Below are 26,971 nucleotides of genomic sequence, written 5' to 3'. Positions count from 1 at the left end.
TGGTAAGTCTCACAGAGTGTGAGAAAATTCACATTGGATTCAAGCCATCTCAAAGTACCTACTGTGGGAAATCTTTGATGAGTAATTGTACATCAAAAGACCCATAATGAAGAAAAAACATTAATGAATGTAGGAAATTTTTTGCTAACATGTCACAGCTCAGTCTGCATAAATTCTCTCCTACTGGTGAGAAACCTTTCAAATGTAGTCAATGTGAAAAACTCTTCACCCAGTAATGCAGGCCTCAGTGCCCATCAAAGAATACATACAGGAGGGGCGTCTGGGTGGCTCAGTGGGTTAAGCTTCTGCTCTCGGCTCAGGTCATGATCTCAGGGTCCTGGGATCGAGCCCTGCATTGGGCTCTCTGCTCAGCAGGGAGCCTGCTTCCGTTCCTCTCTGTCTGCCTCTCTGCCTCATTGTGATCTCTGTAATAAATAAATAAAGAAAATCTTTAAAAAAAAATACATACAGGAGAGAAACCACTGACATGTAATGACTATGGAAAGTGCATTCGGCCAGATGATACATGGTGTAGAACATCAGAGAATTCAAACTGGGGAGAAACCCCATAAATGTGATGAATGTAGAAAAGCCTTCAGTAAAGGTTCTTAAACTTGCTGTGCATCTGAGAACACATATTAGAGAGAAGGAAGATCTGGAAAGTTTTACCAGTGTATCATGACTTAACCCTTCTTTGGAGAGTTCATATCAGTGAGAAGCCCTGTGCATGGAAGGAATGTGGGAACACTGTCAGGAGTAATTCTGACTTTACTGTACATTACGGAGAACACACTAGAGAAAAACTTTATAAGTGAATGTGGACAATCTTTCAGATGTAGCTCGAGCCTTAGAGTACATCAGAGAACACAGCAATGAGTATGGCTATAAGGAATACAAGAGGCCATATAATGTTAGAATGTATGCTGAAATGCATTGTATATGTTTAATAAATACGGGAAGGAAAATCTTCAATTATTTACAACTCATATTCATCAAAAAAATTCTGGAGAGTGAAAACTTACAACTATAACAAACGGGAAATTAATTATATATCTAGTTTTGTGACTTACTAGAAAATTTAGAGTTAATAAATGAACCATAATTGACATGGATTTTTTTCCCCAAATATCATTCTTTCAGTTTTCACCGAATACCTTGGAAAACATCTTGGAAATCAATTGTATAGCACAACAAATGTAGGAGAGTGAATTGTGGAAGTATTCAACTTCAAAATTGAGAAAACAAAAGCCCCTAGTTCATCAGTCTCTTAAAGAATTATGTTAATTAGTGGGACGCCTGGGTGGCTCAGTTGGTTGGACGACTGCCTTCAGCTCAGGTCATGATCCTGGAGTCCCGGGATGGAGTCCCGCATCGGGCTCCCGGCTCCACGGGGAGTCCGCTTCTCTCTCTGACCTTCTCCTCGCTCATGCTCTCTCTCACTGTCTCTCAAATAAATAAATAAATAAAATCTTTAAAAAAAAAAAGAATTATGTTAATTAGTAAAATAAACACTTTGGTAGAAAAATGAGTGACACATGTATAATTTAGCACAGAAAGATATGCAAAATTTTAAAAATTATTTTTTTTTAAAGATTTTATTTATTTATTCGACAGAGAGAGATCACAAGTAGACGGAGAGGCAGGCAGAGAGAGAGAGGGAAGCAGGCACCCTGCTGAGCAGAGAGCCCGATGCGGGACTCGATCCCAGGACCCTGAGACCATGACCTGAGCCGAAGGCAGCGGCTTAATCCACTGAGCCACCCAAGCGCCCTAAAAATTATTTTTATCCTCTAAAACCTATGTAATTATTTTGCTAGATACTAAGTAAGTATAGAAAAAAGAAAACATTCCCTATAACCCAACCATCCTAATAATCATTTCATGATTTTTGCTTATTTATTTCAAGTCTCTTTTTTTAAGATTTTATTTATTTGGCAGAGACAGCAAGAGAGGGAACACAAGCAGGGGGAGTGGGAGAGGGAGAACCAGCCCCCCCTCGAAGGAGGGAGCCACATGTGGGGCTTGATGCCAAGACCCTGGAATCATGACCTGAGCTGAAGGAAGACTCCTAACAACTGAGCCAACCAGGCACCCCTCAAGTCTTTTCTAAAAATAGCCATGTGTTTTATTGTAAAAATAACACTGTAATAAGGGTAAAAATAGAGAAAAATGTTAAGTAAACTACCTAAATCTTGCCACCCAGAAATAAGTAGTATAACATGTTTATTCTAGGCTTTGCTTTTATATACATATTTTGTAGTTTTTATCTTATTACACAGATGAAGGGGTGCCTGGCTCTCTCAGAAGAGCATGTGACTCTTGATCTTGGGGGTCAAAAGTTTGAGCCCCACATTCGGAGTAATGGTTCCAAAAAAGAGTAAATGAACTTTTAAAAATCTCAATATGCAGATGTTCTCACTTAACATTACATCATAAATATATTTCCCCTTTATGGTGTGAAGTGTAACCATGGTATTAAACAGAAATCAGGAGAAGGAGGAGGGAGCAACGTTATTTTTATGTGTCACTTTCACATGAAATTTCATAGATGGTTTTTCGTTTGGCTGAAAATTCAGGCAAAATCGGCATCACATGAATATGAACCAAATGAGGGGCACATGTGAGAGGGATGGCAATAGAGTCATCTTGAATCCTGTCCATCACCATTTGGGGAAAAGGAGCCCCGTAACATTTGGGGAAAAAGATTTTGTGATTGTTAAAAAAAAAAAAAAAAAGATTTTGTGATTGTATTTGTAAAATGTAGTCACAATTTAGAAATGAAAATGGCTGGTTCCGTATAATTAAGAATCAATGTGAATTTGAGTTTTTTTAAAAAATTTGTTCATTTTAGAGAACACGCACGAGGGAGGGGCAGAGGGAGAGACGGTCCTAAGCAGACTCCGAGTGAAGCACAGAGCGTATCGTGGGGACTCCGTCTCATGACCCTGAGACCAGGACCCTGAGATCATGACCTGAGCCAAAACCAAGAGTCTGATATTTCACCTACTGCGCCACTCAGACGCCCCTCCAATGTGAACTTAATTTTAAAGTTAAACTTCCCTTCTGCTCTTTGTTTCATGCAGGGTTTGCATACATGTATGTGCAGGAGGAGGACATGATCTACTCCTTCCTCTTATCTCAATAAAAGCTGCTACAGCTCCTCCAGAGTTGGAGCTAGGAGAGGGAAGAGAGCTAAGAAAAGCCCTTGGCTGGTACGGTTGTAGCCTGGGCCTTGTGCTTTTTGGACTTTGTAGAGGTATAAAAGTGACTCAGCACTTCCATGGGTTTGTTTTTTGTTTTTTGTGTTCTGGTTTGTTTGTTTGTTTTTTAACAGAGACAGAGTAACGAGAGAGGGAACACAAGCCGAGAGTGGTGGAGGGAGAAGCAGACTCCCTGCTCCTGCGGGAACCCGGACACAGGGCTTGATCCCAGGACAAGACCTGAGCCGAAGCCAGATGCTTAATGACTGAGCCACCCAGGTGCCCCTCCACGAGTTCTTAAGCAATCTTCCCACCTTTCTGGAATCTTCTCATCTTTCTGGAATTCTAGTATGTGCTAATGCATTTGAGCACTAATTACTTGTACCTTCCTCAGTTCTTAGGAAGCTGGTAGTAAGTAGTACTTTAAAAGCACTCCATTGTCCTCTGGCTTGCTTTGCTTTTTTTTTTTTTTTTTTTTCCCCTTGATGAAAAGTAATTATCGGGGCGCCTGGGTGGCTCAGTGGTTTAAGCTGCTGCCTTCAGCTCAGGTCATGATCCCAGGGTCCTGGGATCGAGCCCCACATCGGGCTCTCTGCTCCGCAGGGAGCCTGTCTCCACCTCTCTCTCTGCCTGCCTCTCTGCCTACTTGTGATCTCTGTCAAATAAATAAATAAAATCTTTAAAAAAAAAAAAAGAAAAGTAATTATCTTTGAACCCAATGAACACATACCTTTGTTTTTCTAAGATTTTCCTTTATTACTGGTTTGTAGCAATTTGCTTATGCCGTGCCTTGGTGTGATTTTCTTCATGTGCTTTCTTTGAATTTCACTGAGCTTCTTGGATCTGTGGGTTTATAATTTTCATCAAATTTTGACAGTATTTACTTATTTCTTCAAATATTTTTCTACTCCCTAACACTCTCCCCTCCTTCTACAATTCTAATTACACACAGGCTACTTCATGTTGTTCCATAACTCACTGATGCTCTATTTTTTTCCCTGTGTTTCATTTTGGACAGTTTCTATTTCTTTGCCTTTGAATTCATGATTCTTTCCTTTTGCAGTGTCTAATCAGCTCTTAATCTACTGCTTTTTTTTTCTTTTTTGGTTTCAGATATACTTGTTATCTCCAATAGTTTGATTTCCCACTTACATTTTTTCCTTTCATAGTTCAAGTGTCACATGTCATATTTTCTCCAAAGGTATCCACTGCCTTTTTGAGATCCCAAGAACCCAGTTCTACAACGTTCAGCTTCACTGAGCTATTTCCCTGCAGATCCCCATATGTCATATGCTCCCCATATGCTCACCCTGTGTGGGCCCCATACACAATCACAGCAGCATACAATCCAAGGCACACAGAGTAGGACTGGGTTAGGGAGGAAATGGTTTCACTGAGGGAAGCTGCCCTTGAGACTTTATGGAGCCTGTTTCACTATGGAAAATAAGGCCTTTGGGCATTAAACCATGGAACTGAGGCAAAGAAATGCATGGTTTATCATATATAGCATATAATAATATAATAAAAATCAATATGAATAATAAGATAAAATATTACTATAAATCAATATAAATATTAATTATTTTTTAATTTGGATGAGCTGCGGAAGGAAACTCTAGAACAAGAACCCAGAAATTATAATGAAAGCATTACCGATTTTTCATTCAAGAAAGACAAGCGATATTGCGCACACGCACTTACCAACTCTACTGGTATCCGAAATTTTAGCTAATTTGCAAAAGGCCTGTATCTTCTATCATTGACTTTATTTCTTTAGTCACCCTGAAACGTTCAGAGTCAAGAGGTGGTGTCATTTTTTTGCCTCGCTCGTGCTACTGCTTGACACATGGTTATAGCTTCTCAATACAAGTTTATTCAATTTGAATAGATTTTTTAGGTCACCCAAACTGTCGATAAACACATCCAATTCCCTCTTAAACGCAGACAAAAGAGTAGAAGAAAAAAAACAAAAGAAAAATGGGGGGCAGAAAAACAAACAAAAACGCTCCACGCTGAGGATTCTGGGCGCTGTAGTTCGGAAGCCCTGCTGCGCAGGCGCACTAGCTTGCCTGGAGGCCGGCCCGGCTACGCCGGCGCCATTCCCGGAAGTGTTCTCGTCCCGCTCTGCGAATTCCCAGAGTTGTTCTCAGTTCGACAGCCAGGTACTCGTTGCCCCCGGTTCTCCGCTGCTCCTCCCTCGGCCCTTGGCTCCTGGTGGCGTCTGGGGCGTAGCCGGTCCCTCCAGAGTCCCGGTCCCTGCAGAGTCCTGGTCCCTGAGCCGACACCCCTACCCGAGAGGCGACTGGGGCTGGGCCTCCCGCCTGACTTTCCGCTTGGTCTCCCGCTGGCCTGGCTGGGGAGCCGGCGGTGCCCTCAGCGGCGGGCGCGGCTCAGGTCGAGAAGCGCCAGGCGCGGGGCTGAGTTTGCGTTCTGCGATCCGGGAGGGACGCCTCTTCCCAGTCCCGCGCCTTTGACGGAGGGAGGCGGGGGACACCAGATTTTGTAAGGTTGCGAGCGGGGAGGAAGGAGAGGTTTCCTGCCGGCTTCTGAAGCCGCGGGACGATCGGTTTCACACCTGGTGATGGGACAGGAGGACGAACTCCTGTCTTTCTGTGCCCGGGGCAGTTTTTCCCTGCCTCATGGCATTTCGCTGATGGGGTCCGTGATCAAAGGAGCGAGACTAATAGAAAGCAAAGGTCAAGCAAAGCTTTATTTTGCGCCAGCAGGAGAATCAAACCAACCCGCCAGGGCCCTGTCTTATGGAGAGAGGGGCCAGCCCCAGCCTCACAAACTAGCTTTTATAGAGCAAAGGCCATGTGATTGAACCTGGCCAATGAGATTGTAACACACAGAGAAAGTTGCATAGTCAAGTTAGGTCACACGCAGGTGGCCAATTGAATTACACTTTACCCTATGGTAGCTGTTTGAACTAGCCTATCACTCTGGTCAGAATTGACGGCCAAAAGGCGGGGTTTACAATCTTTAGTGGTTATAGTATGTGGGCTTTACTGATTGGATATCTCCACGTGGCCTCCTGCCCTGACTTGTCCTTGCATTCTGGGCTCTGTTATCTCCAGCTTACCTGACCCGTCCTTATATTTGGGCTCTGTTACCAGGGACTAGTCGGTCATATTTTACTGGTTTCCCAGACTTGCTTCCAAGTAAGTTCCTTAGGCGCGGGGGACAGAATTAGTTTAAGTTTTACTACACAAACAACAAACAATAGCTGTTTGACGGAGACAGAGTCGTTCTGGCGAAGTAGGCCCTTATATTCACATCACTTTTAAGTCCGTTGTCTCTCCCTGGCGTGGTAATGGCATCATTGCGTTGGCTGGGAAATGCTGCACTGGTCCAAGGCGCTGAAGTTCTCACGAAGAATATGGTCCCCTTCGTTATTTTAAAATAACAAAGCTGGCTTGGGAGCAACAGCGAGAGAAATTTCTCAAGTTCCTGATAACTTCCGCAGTGCTTGGGTAGACAGGGCTTGGGTAAAGTCGCAATATCCAGAGAAAAGATCTAGGAAATTATGACTGGTGAATGAAGTATCGGCCTGATATCTTCTGTGTAATGTCAGAGGTGAAAGGAGCAACTGCTCAGATGATTTGCCTTGAGCTCAGGTGGTTTGCTTGTGGGCGTGTCTCCACAGTAGCCAAACCGAAGTTAGAACCTACACCAAACTCCTCCTTATTGTCTACGTGGAAAGTGAAGACAAACAGAAGGAAGGTAAACACCCCGGGCCCAGCGCTCAGGTCACAGTGGAGTTTTGGCTTATTCACGTGCTATCTTTGTCTCTCTGCATTATTTTTACAAAACTGAGATCAGGCTGAATTTATTGAATTTTAGGTAGCATTGGTTATTCTGATGATAAAACTTTAAAAGATGTTTATGGGGACGCCTGGGTGGCTCAGTTGGTTAAGCCGCTGCCTTCGACTCAGGTCATGATCCCAGCGTCCTGGGATGATCGAGTCCCACATCAGGCTCCTTGTTCTGTGGGGAGCCTGCTTCTCCCTCTGCCTCTGCCTGCCACTCTGTCTGCCTGTGCTCGCTCTCTCTCTCTCTGACAAATAAATAAAATCTTAAAAAAATAAAATAAAAGATGTTTATGGCACAGTTTAGTATTAACCATATTTAGCTAGCATTATCTATATGGCATATTGCTAAGGGGGAGTTTATTAATCCTTACAAATTTAAAAAGCAATGATGACTCGTCATTTTTTTTTTTTTAAAGATTTTATTTATTTGAGAGAGAGCACAAGTGGGGGAGGGGCAGAAATTGAGAGAGAAGTGGACTCTGGGCTGGGCAGGGAGCCCAATTCAGGGATTGATCCCAGGATCCAGGATCTCCACCAGAGCTGAAAGCAGATGCTCAACCCACTGAGCCACCCACGCACTCTTCAGGCCTTTTTTTTTTTTTTTTTAAGATTTTATTTATTTATTTGACAGCGATCACAAGTAGGCAGAGAGGCAGGCAGAGAGAGTGGGGGGAAGCAGGATCCCTGCTGAGCAGAGAGCCCGATGTGGGACTCGGTTCCAGGACCCTGAGATCATGACCTGAGCCGAAGTCAGAGGCTTAACCCACTGAGCAACCCAGGCGCCCCCCTCACATGTTTTCTTGATTTAACTAAAACCCTACTCTCCCCTGCTTACCTGAGAACTTGCCATTTTTCTTTCAGGGCCACTCATTGTACTAACTAGGAAATTGATTTCTCAGCTTTAACAGAGTCTGTGTGTTTTGAACAAGAAAGCCTGTTTCTTTCTCATATGGAAGTCTGAGCTGTTAGGTGGCCTGAAGTGATAGGGGTAGGTAGCTCTCATCCATAAGGTCATCTGGATACCCAGTTTCCATTCAACTTTTCGCTTCAGCACCTCCTGGGTGTGTTGTCTTTCCTCTGGCAGAAGCTGGCACACTTTCAGCCCGTTGCATTCCAGGCCTTTGGAAGGGGAAATGAGGAACTGGAGGCCGAGCAGCTCCCTTTAAAGATATGACGTCAGCTCTCTTGTTTAAATCCCATTTGCTATAATTTAGTCACATGGGCACACCTGCCTATGTGGTGGCTGGGAAATGTCTCTACCTGAGTCGCCTTGTGTCCTGCTGAGATTTCAGGCGTTTGTCGGTATAAAAGGGGAGACTGGATGTTGGAAGGCAACTAGCACTTTCTGCTACTTTGGCCTACATAAGTTTCCTGCCATTTGAGTTAGTCTTAGAAAATTTTTAAGCAAAAATTGTTCTTTAGGAAATTTTATTTTTATTGGCATATGGTTTTAAGATGATTTATATGTTATAGCCCCTTTCTTGTTTCTATTTTTGATTTACTGGTATTTTTCTTTGGCCAGTGGCATATGTATTTCATTATTTAGAGAATCAGCTCCTGCCTTTGTCAACTGTTTTGTTTTCTTACTAGTTTTTTTATTATTTTTTCTTTATGGTTTTGCTTGTTAATTATTTCTCTTACATAGTTGAATGTTTAATAATTTTATTCTTTTTAAAAATATCAGTTGCCTGTATTTAGGGATATAAATTTTATCTTTGTAAAAGTTTTGGCAACCCATGAGTTTTTAACCTATAATTCTCATTTTCTATTTCACTGGTGATTAAAGTTCTCTCTTTGACTTAATAAGTACTCAAGAGGATCAATTTTAATTTCCTGGTGACTGGGTTTTTCTCCCCCCTTTCCAAACTTACATTTGTAATTCTACTACATCATGGTTAGAGAATGTCATATATTGTGTTTTTTTTTTTAAGGTTTTATTTATTTATTTGACAGAGATCACAAGTAGGCAGAGAGGCAGGCAGAGAGAGAGGGAGAGGGAAGCAGGCTCCCTGCTGAGCTGAGAGCTCAATCCCAGGACCCTGAGATCATGACCTGAGCCGAAGGCAGCGGCTTAACCCACTAAGCCACCAAGGCGCCCTATTCAGTTTTTTTTTAAGATTTTATTTATTTTATTCTAGAGAGAGAACAATGAGAGCAGGGGGAGGAACAGAAGGAGAGGAAGAGAGAGAAGCTCACGCCACGCCGACTCCTCACTGAGCATGGAGCCCCACATGGGGCTCAGTCCCATGACCCTGAGATCATGACCTGAGCCAAAATTAAGAGTTGGACACTTAACCAACTGAGCCACCCATGTGCCCCCCACCTCCCCACCCCCTGGCATGATGATTTATTTTAGTGTATGTATGTGTGTTTATAATGAGAGCTTGCTTTCTTTTTTTCATCTATAGAGGTACTTAGCACTTCATTTTTTAATTGAAATATAATTGACATAAATATTATCTTAGTTTCAGGTATATAAAATAATCATTATAGATATAGATATAGATAAAGTGATCATTACAAATCTAGTTAATATCCATCATCACACATAGTTACAGGTTTGTTTTTTTTTAAAGATTTTATTTATTTATTTGACAGAGAGAGATCACAAGCAGACGGAGAGGCAGGCAGAGAGAGAGAGAGAGGGAAGCAGGCTTCTTGCTGAGCAGAGAGCCCAATGTGGGACTCGATCCCAGGACCCTGAGATCATGACCTGAGCCGAAGACAGCGGCTTAACCCACTGAGCCACCCAGGCGCCCCCAGTTACAGGTTTTTTTCTTGTGATGAGAATTTTTAGGATTTACCCTTATCCACTTAAAATATATAATACAGTATAATTAACTATAGTCACCATTTTGTACATTACATCTCCAGGACTTACTATTTTATAACTAGAAGTTTATAGCTTTTGACCACCTTTGCCCATCTCGTCCACTGCTCACCCCCACCTCTGGCAGTCATCTCTGGCAGTCTGTTCTCTGTATCTGTGAGTTTAAGTTTGGGGTAGGGGGTTGTTTTGTTTGTCGTTTTAGATTCCACATAGCAGCGAGGTGATAGTTGTCTACATCTGTCTGACTTGTTTCAACTAGCATAATGCCCTCATGGTCCATCCACGTTTACACAAATGGCAAGATTTCCTTCTCTCTTTTTCTTTTTATGGCTAAATAATATTCCTCTGAGGGTATTATGTTATCTATTCAATCTGTCAACAAACACTTCCATTTCTTGACTATTGTAATTAATGCTACAGTGAACATATGAGTGTAGACATCTTTTTGAGGTACTGTTTATGTTTCTATCAGACAAATGCCCAGAAGTGGAATTGCTGGAAATTGTAGTACTATTTTTAATTTTTTGAGGAAACCTTGAGGAAATTTTAGTATGCTTTGTTCTTGTTTTGTGAAAAATGTTGTTGGTACTTTATAGGGATTGTATTAAACCTATAAATTGCTTTGGGTAATATGGACATTTTAACAATATTGGTTCTTCTAATCCTTGAGCACAGAATATCTTTCCATTTAATGTCTTCTGGTTTCAATGCACAGGTCTTTCAGCCCTTTAGTTAAATTTGTCCCTAGGTATTTTATTATTTTTGATGCAATTCTAAGTGGGATTATTTTCTTAATTTCTCTTTCTTACTGTTTATTATTAGTGTATAGAAACACAACTGATTTTTGTAAGTTGATTTGTATCCTAACCGTTTTTTGTTTATCCTAACAGTTTTTGGGCAGAATCTTTAGGGGTTTCTCTAATATAATATTATGTCATCTGCGAATAGTAACGGTTCTTTTCCAATCTCTATAGTTTTGATTTATTTTTCTTGCCAAATTGCTGTGGCTAGGACTTCCAGTATTATGCTGAATATAAATGATGAGAATGGGCATCCTGGTCTTGTTCTAAGCTTTATCATTTCACCACTGAGTATGTTAGCTGTGGTCTTGTCATATATGGCCTTTATTAAGAGTTTTTATCATAAATGGATGCTGAATTTTGCCAAACGCTTTTTCTGCATCTCTTGAGATGATCGTATCATTTTTATTCTTCATTTTGTTAATGTGGTGTACATCACATTGATTGACTTGCAGGTGTTGAACCATTCTTGGATCCCTGGAATAAATCCCACCTGGTCATTGTGTATGATCCTTTTGATGTATTGTTCAATTCAGTTTGCTAGTATTTTGTTGAGATATTTTGCATCTATATTCAAGAGGGTTATTTTCTTTTCTTGTAGTGTCTTTGCCTGGTTTTGGTTTCACGATAATTCTGGCCTCATAAAATGAGTTTGAAAGTATTCCTTCCTTTGTGTTCTTTGGAAGAGTTTGAGAAGGATTGGTACTAATTCTGCTTAAATGTTTGGTGGAATTCACCAGTGAAACTACCTAGTCCTGGACTTTGTTTTTTTGTTTTTTTGTGTGTTTTTTTTAATATTTTTATTTATTTATTTGACAGACAGAGATCACAAGTAGGCAGAGAAGCAGGCAGAGAGAGAGGAGGACGCAGGCTCCCCGCTAAGCAGAGAGCCCGATGTGGGTGGGGCTCCATCCCAGGACCCTGAGATCATGACCCGAGCCGAAGGCAGAGGCTTTAACCCACTGAGCCACCCAGACGCTCCTGGACTTTGTTTTTTGAGAGACTTCTTATTATTGATTCAATCTCCTTACTAGTATTCATTCTGTCAGATTTTCTCTTTCTTCATGATTCAGTCTTGGTAGATTGTATGTTTTAGGAATTTACTCATTTCTTCTAGGTTGTCCATTTGTTGGCATGATCTTTATTAGATCCATATTGTCTTAAACTTTGATGTGTGCACATGAATCAGCTAGGGATCTTATTAAAAAGCTGATTCTTGATTCAGTCGGTTCTGGAATTGGACCTCAAATTTTGCATTTTCACAAGCTCTCCAGTAATATTTATTCTGCTGTTCTTTGGACTAGGCTTTTGAATACAAAGGTCTTGGATATGAATTCTTTTTTTTTTTTTTTTAAGATTTTATTATTTATTTATTTATTTGACAGAGAGAGATCACAGCAGACAGAGGCAGGCAGAGAGAGAAGAGGAAGCAGGCTCACTGCTGAGCAGAGAGCCCGATGCGGGACTCGATCCCAGTACCCTGGGATCATGACCTGAGCCGAAGGCAGTGGCTTAACCCACTGAGCCACCCAGGCGCCCTTGGATATGAATTCTTTTTTTTTTTTTTTTTAAGATTTTTATTTATTTATTTGACAGAAAGAGATCACAAGTAGGGAGAAAGGCAGGCAGAGAGAGAGAGGAGGAAGCAGGCTCCCTGCCGAGCAGAGAGCCCGATGTGGGGCTCCATCCCAGGACCCTGAGATCATGACCCGAGCCGAAGGCAGAGGCTTTAACCCACTGAGCCACCCAGGCACCCCTGGATATGAATTCTTAATGGAGGCAAATCAACTCTGTAAAGTAGGGACAGATTCAGCATAATCCTGCATAGATTCCTTTGGGCCCCACAAGCCCTAATGCATGGTGAGAGGGTCAAACTTCCTAGGAAACGGTCATTAAAAAGAATTTCACAAATCTGGGAAGCTTAATTCTTATTGCACCACTGCCCTTTCATATGTCTTGCAGCATCATCCTGAAACTTTGCCCTTTAATTAAGAGAATGTTTACAAACATTTTTGTAAGAGTTTGCAGACTCTTGTTTTGCAACCAAACTCAGCATTAGCTGGGTCATATTCTTTTTTTTTTTTCCCCCCTGCTTCCGTCTTATTTGGGTTTGCCTGAGACAGAATGACTAGATAAAGATCTGTTTGAGATTGAGAGAAGCATATTAGGGCTTCTTTTAAGTTTGGAAGTTGTAGCTGAAATCTCTGAAAATGTTAGCAAATTGATCATCACATGAAAGATAGGAAGAAGAGATTCTTAGAATGTTTCATTTTTATTTATTTTTATTTTTTTTAAAGATTTTATTTATTTATTTATTTGACAGACAGAGATCACAAGCAGGCAGAGAGAGAGAAGCAGGCTCCCTGCTGAGGAGAGAGCCCGATGTGGGGCTCGACCCCAGGACCCCAAGTTCATGACCTGAGCCGAAGACAGAGGCTTAACCCACTGAGCCACCCAGGTGCCCCAAATGTTTCAATTTTAGATGAATAGGTGATTGTGGCAAAGAAAGATTAAATTATTTTCTTCCACATCATGTAGCAAGTTGATTTAATGGAAAAGTTGTGAGCATTGGAATTAGACTGACTTGGGGTCATGAATTGCCTTGGATAAATAGTATTATTTCTCTAAGTTTCATTTTCCTGATCAGTGAATGGGAATATAATTCCCATTGGATTGATGTGAAGTTCAAATTAAAAGAACCTTGTAGAATGTCTGGCCTGCTAGCCATGACTACATTTAATGGCATTAAAATGACAAGATCTCCGGGATCAAGGATCACTTTTTCTCACTGATTTTGGAGGGTTAATCTTGTGTTCTTTAGGGAAGTAATTGCTTTCTTATAATGTCAGGATTCCAGCTGGGTAAGTCTACGATTTCCAAGGCAGGATAGGTTTTCATGGTTTATTTCTCTTTCTCGGGTATGCCTCTGCAGGACTCCAGTCTAGCCAGAGAGGGGAACACAGAGGAAGAGATTATGGCTGCTGTGGTTTTTTTCAGTTGGACCACTGGTAAGTTGGGGTTTCTTCGGGTCCTGACCTGCCTCTCGGGTTGAGAGCATGTCGGTTTTTCCTGAAGTCTGTGACTTCTCTACCTTACCCACATCCCTTCTGGTAACTGAATCAAATTGTTTCACCCATGGAAATTGGGTTCATCAGAGTAAAGCTTGGACTCTCTAAAAGATTCATTATACAGGTTGAACCAATTATCAAGGCACATGAGCTTTCAAAAAATACTTTTACTAGTTTTGATAGAGAGTCTAGGAAATTTACTTTTGATGTTCAGTTTGTATAGTTCCTAGGAAATTTCAGTTATTTATGTGATAGAAGAATGGACTATTTTAAATTGGAAATTTTGTTTAGGAAATTTTGGAAAAATATGTACACACACAGACACACCCACACACCCTCTTAATTAGACCATTCCTCTTGTGCCCACCACTTTCAGTGATCTCCTCTTTCTACCCATTAAGAAGTGATCGAGCTTAATAGATGACATGAAGAGAAAGAAAATGTTTACGACACAGTGCTTGGCTGTAGGGAACTTACAGTCTCATTGAGTAAGGCATACAGAAGAAATAGTTCCATAATTTAATTAGGTGGATGGTAGTTGCTTCGCCATATGCTAAAGAGATGATTGCTATGAAAGAAAAGAAATGGGGACCCCTGGATGGCACAGTCTGTTAGGCTGGTGCCTTTGGCTCAGGTCATGATCCCAGGGTCCTGGGATTGAGTCCTGCATTGGGCTCCTTGCTCAGCAAGGAGCCTGCTTCTCTCCCCATCTGCCTGCTTGTGCTCGGTCTCTCTCTCTCTCTCTCTGTCCCTCTCTCTGACAGATAAATAAATAAAATCTTAAAAGAAAAAAAAAGAAAGAAATGAAATGGGACATGAGTATGGGCAAAATTGGTCTATGAAAAAGCTCATGAGGGCAGTGAGACTTAAGGTGGTCCCCAGACAATGATTCAATCATGATTTAAATTGTCTTAAAGTGGGGGCACCTGGGTTGCTCAGTGGGTTAAGCCTCTGCCTTCGGCTCAGGATCAGCCCCGCATCGGGCTCTCTGCTCAGCAAGGAGCCTGCTTCCCCCTCTCTCTCTGTCTGCCTCTCTGCCTACTTGTGATCTCTGTCTGTCAAAAAAATAAAAAATTAAAAAATAAATAAATAAATAAATTGTCTTAAAGTGTTTGTGAAGGTACTTTAGGTGAGAAGGGAGTTCAAGGGCAAGGCTCTGTGGCAGAGAACAGTGCAGTGAGCTAGTGATTGCAGTGGGAAAGATATGAAAAAGAAGCCTGGGAATTAGATATTAAAGCTGAATCTTTTAATGTTTCCCTGAAGACTTTTAATTATACATACGTATTTGTGTGTGAATATGTTTGAGATAGGTGTTAATGTGATAATAACTATATTTTAGCATGACTTTCTGAAGTAGGAGATCCCGAAGAAAGATGATACCAACAAATATAATTTGTTCTAGTAACAATCCGCAGTAACCTGCAGTAGTGATCTTTAATTCTTTGTAGCTGGGATGTACAGTGAAAATAGTCCTTAAAACATACCCTTGAAAGATAATGAGGGGCGCCTGAGTGCTTCAGTTGGTTGAACATCTGATTTTTTTTTTTTTGTAAGATTTTATTTATTTATTTGACAGCGAGAGGGAGAAAGCACAGGCAGGGGAGCTGCAGTCACAGGGAGAGGGGGAAGCAGGCTTCCAGCTGAGCAGGGAGCCCGATGCAGGACTTGATCCCAGGACCCTGGGATCACGACCTGAGCTGAAGGCAGACACTTAACCAACTGAGCCACTCAGGTGCCCTGAGTGTGTGACTCTTGATCTCAGCTCAGATCTTGATCTTATGGACTTCGGTTCAGGTCCTGCATTCAGGTCCACATGGAGCCTTCTTTTGAAAAAGAGAGCAAAAAGATAAATAAAAACCAAAATATTGCATTTGATCAGTAGATCCAAAGCATTTGTCTAGTATTGACATGGTCAGACCCATCCCTAGTTACCAGATGTTGAGGTTCACATTTTCTGGAAGCTAAATATTTATATTTTTTAGATAAGAACTTGGGAGGGGAGAAAGATAACATTTTTTCTCAATGGACTTTAGATAGTTATATTACCCATAGTTTTTAAAATGGCACACATAAAACCTAAAATTGTTAAGTGCTAATGGGAAGATACATTAAAAGATCATTTCATCTATAAAATCAGGCCCTCATGGGGATACAGTTTATAAGGTTTGGAGGAAAACAATATAGTGAGAAGTCCCTGAAATACTTCCTGAATGGGATGGTCCCTCGGACCCCCCACAACACTGTAATGATTTTCAGCTGTGAAAAATACATAGTGTTGGCAGGTTTTGTGTACTTTTCTTGAGTGAGAGAGATTGTTTCTGAGAAATACATTTAAACCCTACATCTAAAGGGAAAATTGTGTGGCATCTGAAGTCCTCTTTTTATAAATTTATTTTTGTTCTGATAGGTTCTTTGTTGGAAGCCTGCTTTAGAACTATGCGGTTATATCTGTCTCAGTCTTTTTTTTTTTTTCTAAGCTTTTATTTATTTATTTGACAGACAGAGGTCACAAGTAGGCAGAGAGGCAGGCAGAGAGGGGGGGGGAAGCAGGCTTCCCGCAGAGCAGAGAGCCCGATGTGGGGCTCCATCCCAGGACCCTAACATCATGACCCGAGCCAAAGGCGGAGGCTTAACCCACTGAGCCACCCAAGCACCCCTATATCTGTCTCAGTCTTATGTTTGTCCTTGTCTTAAACAAGGATCAGAAAATTATAATTGGATGTTACTCCTGGACATGAATTTCAGCCCTAAATAAAACAACAAAAGAGGTTATCCTGTATATGCCATATCCACCGTGACGGATGTTGCTTGTTGAGGCTCTGCTATAGGTCATAGGCAGCCTGTCACTGAAAGATCTTATCCTGTATCCTCTCAGAATCCTGAAGGTTCACAGACAGATAATGATCTTCACCCTCATCCAGAAGAGCCAGAGCTGGTAAATGTATGTATGTAAGGGGACGGAGTATGTAACATGTATGTAAGGGGACGGAGAAGGGTCTCTTTTACTGCCCCTGGTTCTTAATGTTCCTAGTTCATTGCAAGTTTACAGTGAACACCATCTTGCTTGATAGGTGTAGTAACCCCAGGGCTGGTCCCATCCATTTGGCAGATTTCATTTCTGTCAGTGGTGTCAGCCCTAATGTGGCAGATGGTCACATTGTCATTGCTAATTGATGAAGTACCCTTTATGACATTCTCTGATTCTCGATTTGCATTGTGAGACTGAATATCATTAAGATACCAAGAATGGGCACCTGGGTGGATCTGTCAGTTAAGCGTCTGCCTTTGCCCTGGTCGCGATCCCAGGGTGTTGGGTTCAAGCCTGGAATCTGGCTCCCTCAGCCGGGAGTCTGTTTCTCCTTTTCCCTCTGACCCTCTCCCCTGCTCTCTCTCACATTCTCTCTCAAATAAATAAACAAAAATTAAAAAGAAATACTAAGAATGCATCAATGTGAGTGGAAACATTCTTAAGATGTGTTTAAATTAGTTTAGATTTTTTTATTTAATTATCATTTAAGCTTACTTTCTAACTTGTGAGTATAACAGAATCCACCTACTTTTCCAAAAAATAACGAAGTCAGAAATTTATGAATTATGTAAGAAAAATTGGGGCGCCTGGGTGGCTCAGTGGGTTAAAGCCTCTGCCTTCGGCTCGGGTCATGGTCTCAGGGTCCTGGGATTGAGCCCCGCATCGGGCTCTCTGCTCAGCGGGGAGCCTGCTTCCCCCCTCCTTTCTCTGTGCCTGCCTCTCTGCCTACTTGTGATCTCTGTCTGTCAAATAAATAAATAAAATCTTTAAAAAAAGAAAAATTACCTAAAACTTAGAAATAAGAAATAAGGCATAAAATAAATGTATACCCTTACATTGTCATATTAGACATGTCTTATTCTGGCATTCTTTTTTCTGCTATCAGTAGACACCTGTTTTTCTATCTACTTTGAACCAGCTTTTTCTTTTTTTTTTTTTAAAGATTTTATTTATTTGTTTGACAGACAGAGATTACAAGTAGGCAGAGAGGCAGTCAGAGAGAGGAGGAAGCAGGCTTCCTGCTGAGCAGAGCCTGACATGGGGCTCGATCCCAGGACCCTGGGAATATGACCCAAGCTGAAGGCAGAGGCTTTAACCCACTGAGCCACCCAGGCGCCCCTGAACCAGCTTTTTCCAGCGGCTGATGTCTCATTAATGACTTACATAAATCTTGGGCTTCTGGTGTTTTTTTTTGTTTGTTTGTTTTTTAAGATTTTTATTTATTTATGACAGTGAGAGAGGGAACACAAGCACAGGGGAGCTGGAGAGGGAGAAGCAGGCTCCCTGCCAAGGAGGAAGCCCACATGGGGCTCCATCCCAGGAAGCTGGGTTCATTACCTGAGCCAAAGGCCGACACTTAACTGACTGAGCTACCCAGGTGCCCTGTTTCTTGGGCTTCTGTTGATGATACTTCTAGAATTGTGGGGTTTTAATTTTTTGTTGTTGTTGTTCAAGTATAGTTGATGTACAAAGTTTATTAGTTTCAGGTGTCTAGCCTAGTGATCGGACAACTCTATACATTACACAGTGCTCACCACAGTAGCTGTAGTTACCATCTGTTACCGTAAAAAGTTGTGACAGTATCATTAACTATACTCTCTATACTGTACTTTTCTTCTCTGTGACTTACTTTATTTCATAACTGGAAGTTTGTAATCCCCTTCACCTCTTTCACTCTTTACCGTCCCCTCCTAGGAGCCACCTGTTTGTTCTCTATATTTTGGAGTTTGTTTCTGGCTTTTGTTTTTCATTTTGTTTTGTTTTTTTAGATTTCACATGTAAGTGTAGTCATATGGTGTTTGTCCTTGATTCATTTCACTTAGCATAATACCCTCTAGGTCCATCGCTGTTACGACAAATAACAAAATCTTTTTCCTTTTTATGGCTGAGTAGTATACATATCTCACATCTTTATCCATTCATCCTTTTTTTTTTTTTAAAGATTTTATTTATTTATTTGTTAGACGAGTGAGTATAGGCAGGCAGAGTGGCAGGCAGAGGCAGAACAGGCTCCCGACGGAGCAAGGAGCCCAATGTGGGACTGGATTCTAGGACGCTGGGATCATGACCTCAGCCGAAGGCAGCCGCTTAACCGACTGAGCCACCCAGACATCCCTATCTGTTCATCTTTTGGTAGACATTTGGATTGCTTCTGTATCTTAGCTATTGGAAATAATGCTACCATAATCATAAGGGTGCATATATCTTTTTGAATTAGTGTTTTCATTTTCTTCGGGTAAGTAGCAGTGGAATTACTGGATCATATAGGGTCATCCTATTTTCAGTTTTTTTGAGGAGCCTCCATACTGTTTTCCATAGCTGCTGCACCTCCTTGCATCCCCACCAACAGTGCCGAAGTGGCCCCTTTTCTCCACACCCTTGCAGATTCTTGCTATTTCTTGTCTTTTTTATTTTAGCCATTCTGACAGTTGTATCTTCTCATTGTGGTTTTGATTTGCATTTCTTTGGTAATTAATGATGTTAAGCATCCTTTCATGTGTCTGTTGGCCATCGATATGTATGTCCTCTTTGGAAAAATACCTGTTCAGGTCCCCTGCCCAATTTTAATTGGGATAGTTGGGGTTTTTGCTGAGTTGTATGCATTTTTTTATAGTTTGGATATTAACTCCTTATCAGATATATCGTTTACAAATACCTTCTCCCATTTTTGTGTTGGTGGTTTCTTCCGCTGTACAAAAGCTTTTAAGTTTGATATGGTCCCAGTTGTTTACTTTTGCTTTTGTTTCCCTTGCTTGAGGAGACAGATCCAGGAAACTGTTGCTAAGGCCAGTGTCCAAGGGTTTACTGTCCTTGTTTTCTTTTAGATGTTTTATGATTTCAGGTCTTACATTTAGGTCTTTAATTTGTTGTTACCTTATTTTTGTGTGGGGTATAAAAAGGTTTTCCAGCTTCATTCTTTTCCATGTAGCTGTCAAGCTTTCCCCACACCCGTTTGTTGAAGAGACTGTCTTTTCCCCATTTATATTCTTACTTCCTCCCTTATAGATAATTATGGTTTTAAAAAAAAAAGAGTATGTTGAAATTCAGCTCCTTTTTTCCCCCCAGAATTATGTTTTTAAGTTTTTAAAATTACACTTTAGAATTTGGTTTTATTCCAAGAATATTTTATGTGAAACTGGGCTTTTCTTTTTGCTTTTGTGACAACATACATTCTGAGACTCTTACACATAATTTTTATATAGTCTTTTTGAAATTTAATACTGGGCCAATCCTTCTTAAATTTGTCCTTTAACATATGACAGTTTAGACTTAAAAATTTTTAAGGTGAAAATATTAATAGTTTCAGGCTTTGAACCATGAACTGTCGGAAAATACCATTATTTTTGACACGGTGAATAATTCATGGGGTTTATTTTTGTTCTGACGGGGAGTCCTTGGGAGAAGGTTAATTCTGTCTGTCTCTTTCTTAAATTCTGCATCCTGTTTATAAGTACTGAGCTTAGTTCTGTTTAATTTTTTTTAAGTAGGCTTCATGCCTACCATGGAGCCCAATTTGGGGCTTGAGCTCAAAACCCTGAGATGAAGACCTGAGCTGAGATCAAAAGAGTCAAAGATTTAACTGACTGAGCCACCCAAGTGCCCCTAGTTTTAATTTTATTTGAGTAGAACCAGCATTTCAATGATAATTTTTAACGTTTCTATATCTACAAAAGAGGCAGATAGACTTTTCTTAGGGCTTGTGTTGAAAATGTTGATCAATTTGGGAAATATTCCTGTGTTGATACTACGTTTTCTAGTAGGAAGAAAATGGAATGTCCTCTCATTTATTTCAGTCTCTTTCAATGGTATTTTGTCATTTTTAATGTATGAGTCTTACACATCTTTTGTTAAATTCATTCCTAAGTGTTTTATTCTTTTTGCTCTTTTAAGTGGATTTTTTTCTTAATTTCTTGTTTGGAATGTTCAATGGTAATGTATAGGAACAGTTGACTTACGTATATTGATCTTGTGTCCTGAACCTTGCTAAACTAGTTTTTTTCATAGTAAAAGGGTTTTTGTTTGTTTGTATGTGCATGTACACGAGTGTGGACTCCTTAGGGTTTTCTGTATGCAAGATAATATCATCTATAAGTAGAGATTTTGTCATTTCCAAATGGAAAGTTAGTTTTTCCTTTCGAGTCTGGATACCTTCTATTTCTTTTTCTTCTCTAGTTTTTCTTGCTGAATTAATTCTGCCTGGTTCTTCCTTAAATTTTACATGTCTTGTTTTAGTAACACTGAATGAGTTGAAGAATTATTTCCTTCAGTTTTTTGGAAGAGTTAGTGAAAGATTGGTATTAATTCTTCTTGAAATATTTGCTGGAATTCAGGGAAGCCACTTGAACTTGGGCTTTTATTGTGGGAAGTTTAATTATTATAGACCTATTCGTATTTTCTATGTCCTCTTGAGTCAGTTTTGGTAGTTTGTGTCTTTCTAGGAATCTGCCCATATTATCTAGGTTTTCTAATTTGCTGGAATACAGTTGTTCCTAGTATTCTCTTACAATCCTTTTTATTTCTGTAAGGTCAGTAGTAATGTCTCCTTTTTCATTCCTGATTTTAGCAATTTGAGTCTTCTTTCTTTGTCTAGCTATAGGTTTGTAATCTTTTCAAAGAACCAACTTCTGCGTTTGTTGATTTTCTCTCTCTCTTTTTTAATTTTTTATCTTGTTTATCTCCATTTTAATATTCATTATTTTCTTCTGCTTTAAAAAAAAATAGTTCTGGGCGCCTGGGTGGCTCAGTGGGTTAAGCCACTGCCTTCAGCTTAGGTCATGATCTCGGGGTACTGGGATTGAGTCCCGCATCAGGTTCTCTGCTCAGCAGGGAGCCTGCTTCCCGCTCTCTTTCTCTGCCTGCTTCTCTGCCTGCTTGTGATCTCTGCCTCTCAAATAAATAAATAAATAAAATCTTTAAAAAAAAAAAAGCTCCTTTTCTAGTTCTTCCTTTTCTAGTTCTTTAAGGTATAAATTTATTTTGTATTAACTTTTAATTTTAATTCCAGTATAGTTACATACAGTGTTGTATTAGTTTCAGGTGTACAGTATAGTAATTCAACAGTTCTGTACATTACTTGGTGTTTATTGTGATAAGTGTACTCTTAATCCCCATCACTGATTTCCTTCATCTCCCCACCCAGCTCACCCCTGGTAACCATCAGTTTGTTCTCTATAGTTAAGAATCTGTTTCTTGGTTTGTCTCTCTCTGTTTTCCTTTAGTCATTTGTTTTGTTTCATAAATTCCACCTATGAGTGAAATCATATGATATTTGTCCTTCTCTGACTGACTTATTTCGCTTAGGATTATACTCTCTTGATCCTTCTGTGTCGTTGCAAGTGGCAAGATTTCATTTTTGATGGATGAATAATATTCCATTATGTATACACACATGTATATCACATCTTCTTTATCCATTCATCTATCGATGGACATCTTGGGTTGCTTCCATAATTTGCCTATTGTAAATAATCCTGCAATAATCATAGGGGTGCATATATCTTTCCGAATTAGTGTTTTCATATTTTTAGATAAATAACCAGAAATAAAATTCCCAGATCATAGGGTAGTTCTATTTTTAACTTTTTTTTTTTTTAGAGATTTTTATTTTTATTTAGTTGACAGAGAGATCATAGGTAGGCAGAGAGGCAGGCAGGGTTGGGGGGAAGCATGCTCCTTGCTGAGCAGAGAACCCCATGTGGGACTCGATTCCAGGACCCTGAGATCATGCCCTGAGCCAACGGCAGAGGCTTAACCCACTGAGCCACCCAGGCACCCCTATTTTTAACTTGTTAAGGAAGCTCCGTACTGTTTTCCACAGTGGTTGTACCAGGATGCATTCCCACCAACAGTGCATGAGTGTTCCTTTTCTTCACAACTTCACCAAACAGTTCTTTTTGGATTTTTGATTTTAGCTATTCTAACAGGTGCGAGGTGGTATCTCATTGTAGTTTTGATTTGCATTTCCCTAATGATGAGTGATGTTGAGCATCTTTTCATGTGTCTGTTGGCCGAATATCTTCTTTAGCGAAATGTCTTCTTGTCCATTTTTTAATTGGATTATTTGTGTTTTTGTTGAGTTGTATCAGATCTTTATATATTTTGAATACTAGTGCTTTATCAGATATGTTATTTGCAAATATCTTCTCCCATCCAATACGTTGTTTTTGGATTGTTAGTTCTTTCCTTCTCTGTGCAGAAGCTTTTTGTTTTGATGTAGTCCCAATAGTTTATTTTTTGCTTTTCTTTCCCTTGCCTCAGGAGACATATCTTTAAAAAATTTTGCTATGGCTGATGTCAGAGAAATGACCACCTGTGTGGTCTTCTAGGATTTTTACGGTTTCAGGTCTCACATTTAGGCCTTTAATACATTTTGAGTTTATTTTTTCTGTATGCTGTGAGAAAGTCATCTAGTTTCATTCATTTGCAGGTAGCTGTCCAGTTTTCCCAACCCTCTTTGCTGAGGACACTGTCTTTTTTCCACTGTATATTCTTTCTTCTTTTGTCGGAGATTAGTTGGCTATGTAATTATGGTTTTACAGCTAGGTTTTGTATTCTGTTCCGTTGATCTGTGTGACTATTTGTTCCAGTCCTATACTGTTTTGGTTACTACAGATTTGTAACATAACTTGAAGTCTGAATTGTGATACCTTGTTTCACTTTTCTTTTTCAACATTTCTTTGACTATTTGGGGTTTTTTGTGGTTCCATACAAATTTTAGAATTGTTTGTTCTAGTTCTGTTAAAAATGCTGTTGGTTTCTGGGGCGCCTGGGTGGCTCAGTGGGTTAAGCCACTGCCTTCAGCTCAGGTCATGATCTCAGAGTCCTGGGATCGAGCCCCGCATCGGGCTCTCTGCTCAGCAGGGAGCCTGCTTCCTCCTCTCTCTCTGCCTGCCTCTCTGCCTGCTTGTGATCTCTCTCTGTCAAGTAAATAAATAAAATCTTAAATAAATAAATAAATAAATAAATAAATAAAAATAAAAATGCTGTTGGTATTTTGATAGGGGTTGCATTTAATCTGTACATTGCTTTGGATAGTATAGACATTTTAACAATGTTTGTTCTTACAATCCATGAACAATGGAATATCTTTCCATTTCTTTGTGTTGTCTTCAGTTTCTTTCATCAGCATTTTATAGTTCTCAGAGTACAGGTCTGCATAGTACCTAGGTCCATAAGGTATGAGTTTAGAGTATTCATTTGATATCTTTCTTTTTTTAATGTAGGCATTCACAGCTATACATTTCCAACTACACACTTCTTTCACTGTCTCCCACAAGTTTTGATAGAAAGTAATTCATTTTCATTTTTCTCAAAGTATTTTCTAAATTCCCTTGTGATTTCTTCTTTGACTCATTAGTTTTTTAAGAGTTATTAAATTCTTACATGTTTTTGAATTTTCTAGTTTTTTTCTTGTTGATTTATAATTTCATTTCATTGTAATCAGAAGTGATACTTTGTATGATTTCAGTCTTTTAAAATTTTGAGAGTTGCTTTGTGTCGTAACATATGGTCAGTCTTGGAGAATATTCCATATACACTTGAGAAGAATGTATGTTCTGCTATAATTGGATGCCTCCGTGTTCTATAGATGTCTGTTCAAGTCGTCTGTTTCCTTGTTGATCTTCTGCCTTGTTGAACTGTTATTGAAAATGGGGCATTGGGGGCGCCTAGGTGGCTCAGTGGGTTAAGCCACTGCCTTCGGCTCGGGTCATGATCTCAGGGTCCTGGGATCGAGCCCCACATCGGGCTCTCTGCTCGGCCGGGAGCCTGCTTTCCCCTCTCTCTCTGCCTGCCTCTCTGCCTGCCTCTCTGCCTACTTGTGATCTCTCTCTCTGTCACATAAAAAAAATAATAATAAAAAATTAAAAAAATAATAAAAAAAAGAAAAGAAAATGGGGCATTGAAGTCTATTGTTGGATAATGTCTTTGTTTCTTCAATTCAATGAATTTTGTTTCTTGTTTTTTGAGATTCCTTTAAGGGAATATATGTTTAAATTTTTTATGTCTTACTAATAAATTAATCAGTTTATCATTACAAAATACCTTTCTTTGCTTCTAATAACAATTTTTTTAAAGATTTTATTTATTTATTTGACAGAGAGAGAGAGATCGCAAGTAGGCAGAGAGGCAGGCGGGATGGGGGAAAGTAGGCTCCCTGCTGAGCAGAGAGCAGGATGTGGGGCTCTATCCCAGGACCCTGAGACCATGACCTGAGCCAAAGGCAGAGGCCCAACCCACTGAGCCACACAGGCACCCCTCTAAGAACATTTTTTATTTATTTTGTCTGACACTAAATTGCTATTCTAGCACTCTTTTGTGTACTGTTTACACAGTATGTTTTTTCTGTCCTTTTACATTCAACCTATTTGGGTTTTTGAATTTAAATTGTGTCCTCTGAGGCTCTTGGGTGGCTCAGTTAAGTGTCTGCCTTCAGCTCAGGTCATGAGCCCCACCTTGGGCTCCCTGCTCAGTGGAAAGTCTGCTTTGCCCTCTGCTCCTACTCCTGCTTATGTTCTCTCTTTCAATAAATAATTAAAATCTTAAAAAGAAATAAAGTGTGTCTTTTGTAGAAACCATATATTTGTATCATTTTAAGAAAACTCCCTTCTGCCCATCTCTGCCTTTTAATTGGAGTGTTCAGTTTATTACTTTTAATTTAATGACTGATAAGGTCGAATTTATGTCCTTCTTTTTGCTATTTGTCTTCTTTATGTCTTACAGCTTTGTTTTGTTTGTTTCTCCTTTACTGCTTTGTTTTGTGTTAGGTATTTTCTAGTATCCCATTTGATTCCCTTATTTCTTTTTTAATACCTTTTTGAATTTTTATCTAGTTCTTTCCCTGGGGATTATAATTAACATCCGGACATAAAATGATGTATTTCAGATTAATGCCAATTTAACCTTAATAGTATGTAAATCTTTGCTCTAATTTAGATAGCTCCATTCCCTCACTCTCCCGTGTATTCTTATTGTCATACAAATTATACCTTTTAGGGACACCTGTCTGGCTCAGTTGGTGTAGAGCATGTGACTCTTGATCTCGGGGTTGAGAGTTTGAGCCCCATGTTGGGTATAGAGATTACTTAAATACAGAATCTTTAAAAAAAAAAAATCAGAGTGCCTGAGTGGTATGGTCAGTTAAGCATCCTACTTTTGGTTTTGGCTCAGGTAGCAATCTCAGGGTCGGGTGATTGAGCCACGTGTCAAGCTCCATACTCAGCACGAAGTCCAATTGAGTTTCTCTCCCTCTCCCTCTGCCCCTCCCCACCAAGTGCAGTCTCTCTCTGAAATAAACAAATAAATCTTTTAAAAAATCAAAAACAGGGGCGCCTGGGTGGCTCAGTGGGTTAAGGCCTCTGCCTTCAGCTCGGGTCATGATCCCAGGGTCCTGGGATTGAGCCCCGCGTAGGGCTCTCTGCTCCGGGGGGAGCCTGCTTCCTCCCCTCTCTCTCTCTGCCTGCCTCTCTGCCTACTTGTGATCTCTCTCTGTCAAATAAATAAAATCTTAAAAAAAAAAAATCAAAAACAGATTATACCTTTTACACATTATGAGCCCATCAGCACAATGTTTTGATTTTTATTTTATGCAGTTGTCTTTTAAAATTAGATTAAAGGGATGCCTGGGTGGTTCAGTTAGTTAAACAACTTCCTCCAACTCAGGTCATTATCCTGGAGTCCCAAGATTGAGTCCCTAATTGGTCTCCCCGCGCAGTGGGGAGTCTGCTTCTCCCTCCAACCAGGCCCCCTCTCATGCTCTCTCATTGTCTCTCAAATAAATAAACAAAATCTTTAAAAAAAATTAAATTTAATTTAATTTAAAAGGGGGGTACCTGGGTGGCTCAGTTGGTAAGCACCCAATGCTTGATTTTGACATAAGTCATGATCTCAGGTCGTGAAATCATGTGCTCAGTGGGGAGTCTGCTCGAGATAGAATTTCTCCCTCTGCCCTTCCCACCCCACACCCGTGCTGTCTCTCAAATAAATAAATCTTCTTTTTTAAAAGATTTTATTTATTTGAGAGAGAGATCACAAGTAGGCAGAGAAGCAGGCAGAGAAAGAGGGGGAAGCAGGCTCCCCACCGAGCATGTGGGGCCTGATCCCAGGACCCCAAGATCATCACCCGAACTGAAGGCAGAGGCTTTAACCCACTGAGCCACCCAGGCGCCTCACAAATAAATAAATCCTTAAGGGATAAAAAATAACAGAAAATAAGAAAGGAAAACGTTACAAATG

At 40.2% G+C, this 26,971-nt stretch overlaps 1 protein-coding gene and 1 long non-coding RNA gene across 2 annotated transcripts in view; one reads left to right on the top strand and one right to left on the bottom strand.

Annotated features, from left to right (window-relative positions):
* Positions 1 to 379: 379 nt before the first annotated feature.
* LOC125087517 (uncharacterized) lies at positions 380 to 5,935 on the bottom strand. Its single transcript, XR_007123450.1, has 3 exons — positions 4,902 to 5,935; positions 3,931 to 4,043; positions 380 to 425 (listed from the first exon to the last, which is right to left on the bottom strand). It is a non-coding gene; the product is annotated as an uncharacterized LOC125087517 (long non-coding RNA).
* A 7,549-nt stretch (positions 5,936 to 13,484) lies between these two features.
* Positions 13,485 to 26,971, top strand: part of LOC125086712 (zinc finger protein 624-like) — a 33,887-nt gene continuing 20,400 nt past the window's right edge. Inside the window, 2 exon segments of the mRNA XM_047706043.1 lie at positions 13,485 to 13,503; positions 13,592 to 13,650. Coding sequence (XP_047561999.1) covers positions 13,485 to 13,503; positions 13,592 to 13,650 — 78 coding nt within the window.

The sequence above is a fragment of the Lutra lutra genome, chromosome 16 (genome assembly GCF_902655055.1).
Source record: "Lutra lutra chromosome 16, mLutLut1.2, whole genome shotgun sequence".
NCBI classification, from domain to species: domain Eukaryota; kingdom Metazoa; phylum Chordata; class Mammalia; order Carnivora; family Mustelidae; genus Lutra; species Lutra lutra.
This window is presented reverse-complemented; position numbering and strand designations above follow the sequence as displayed.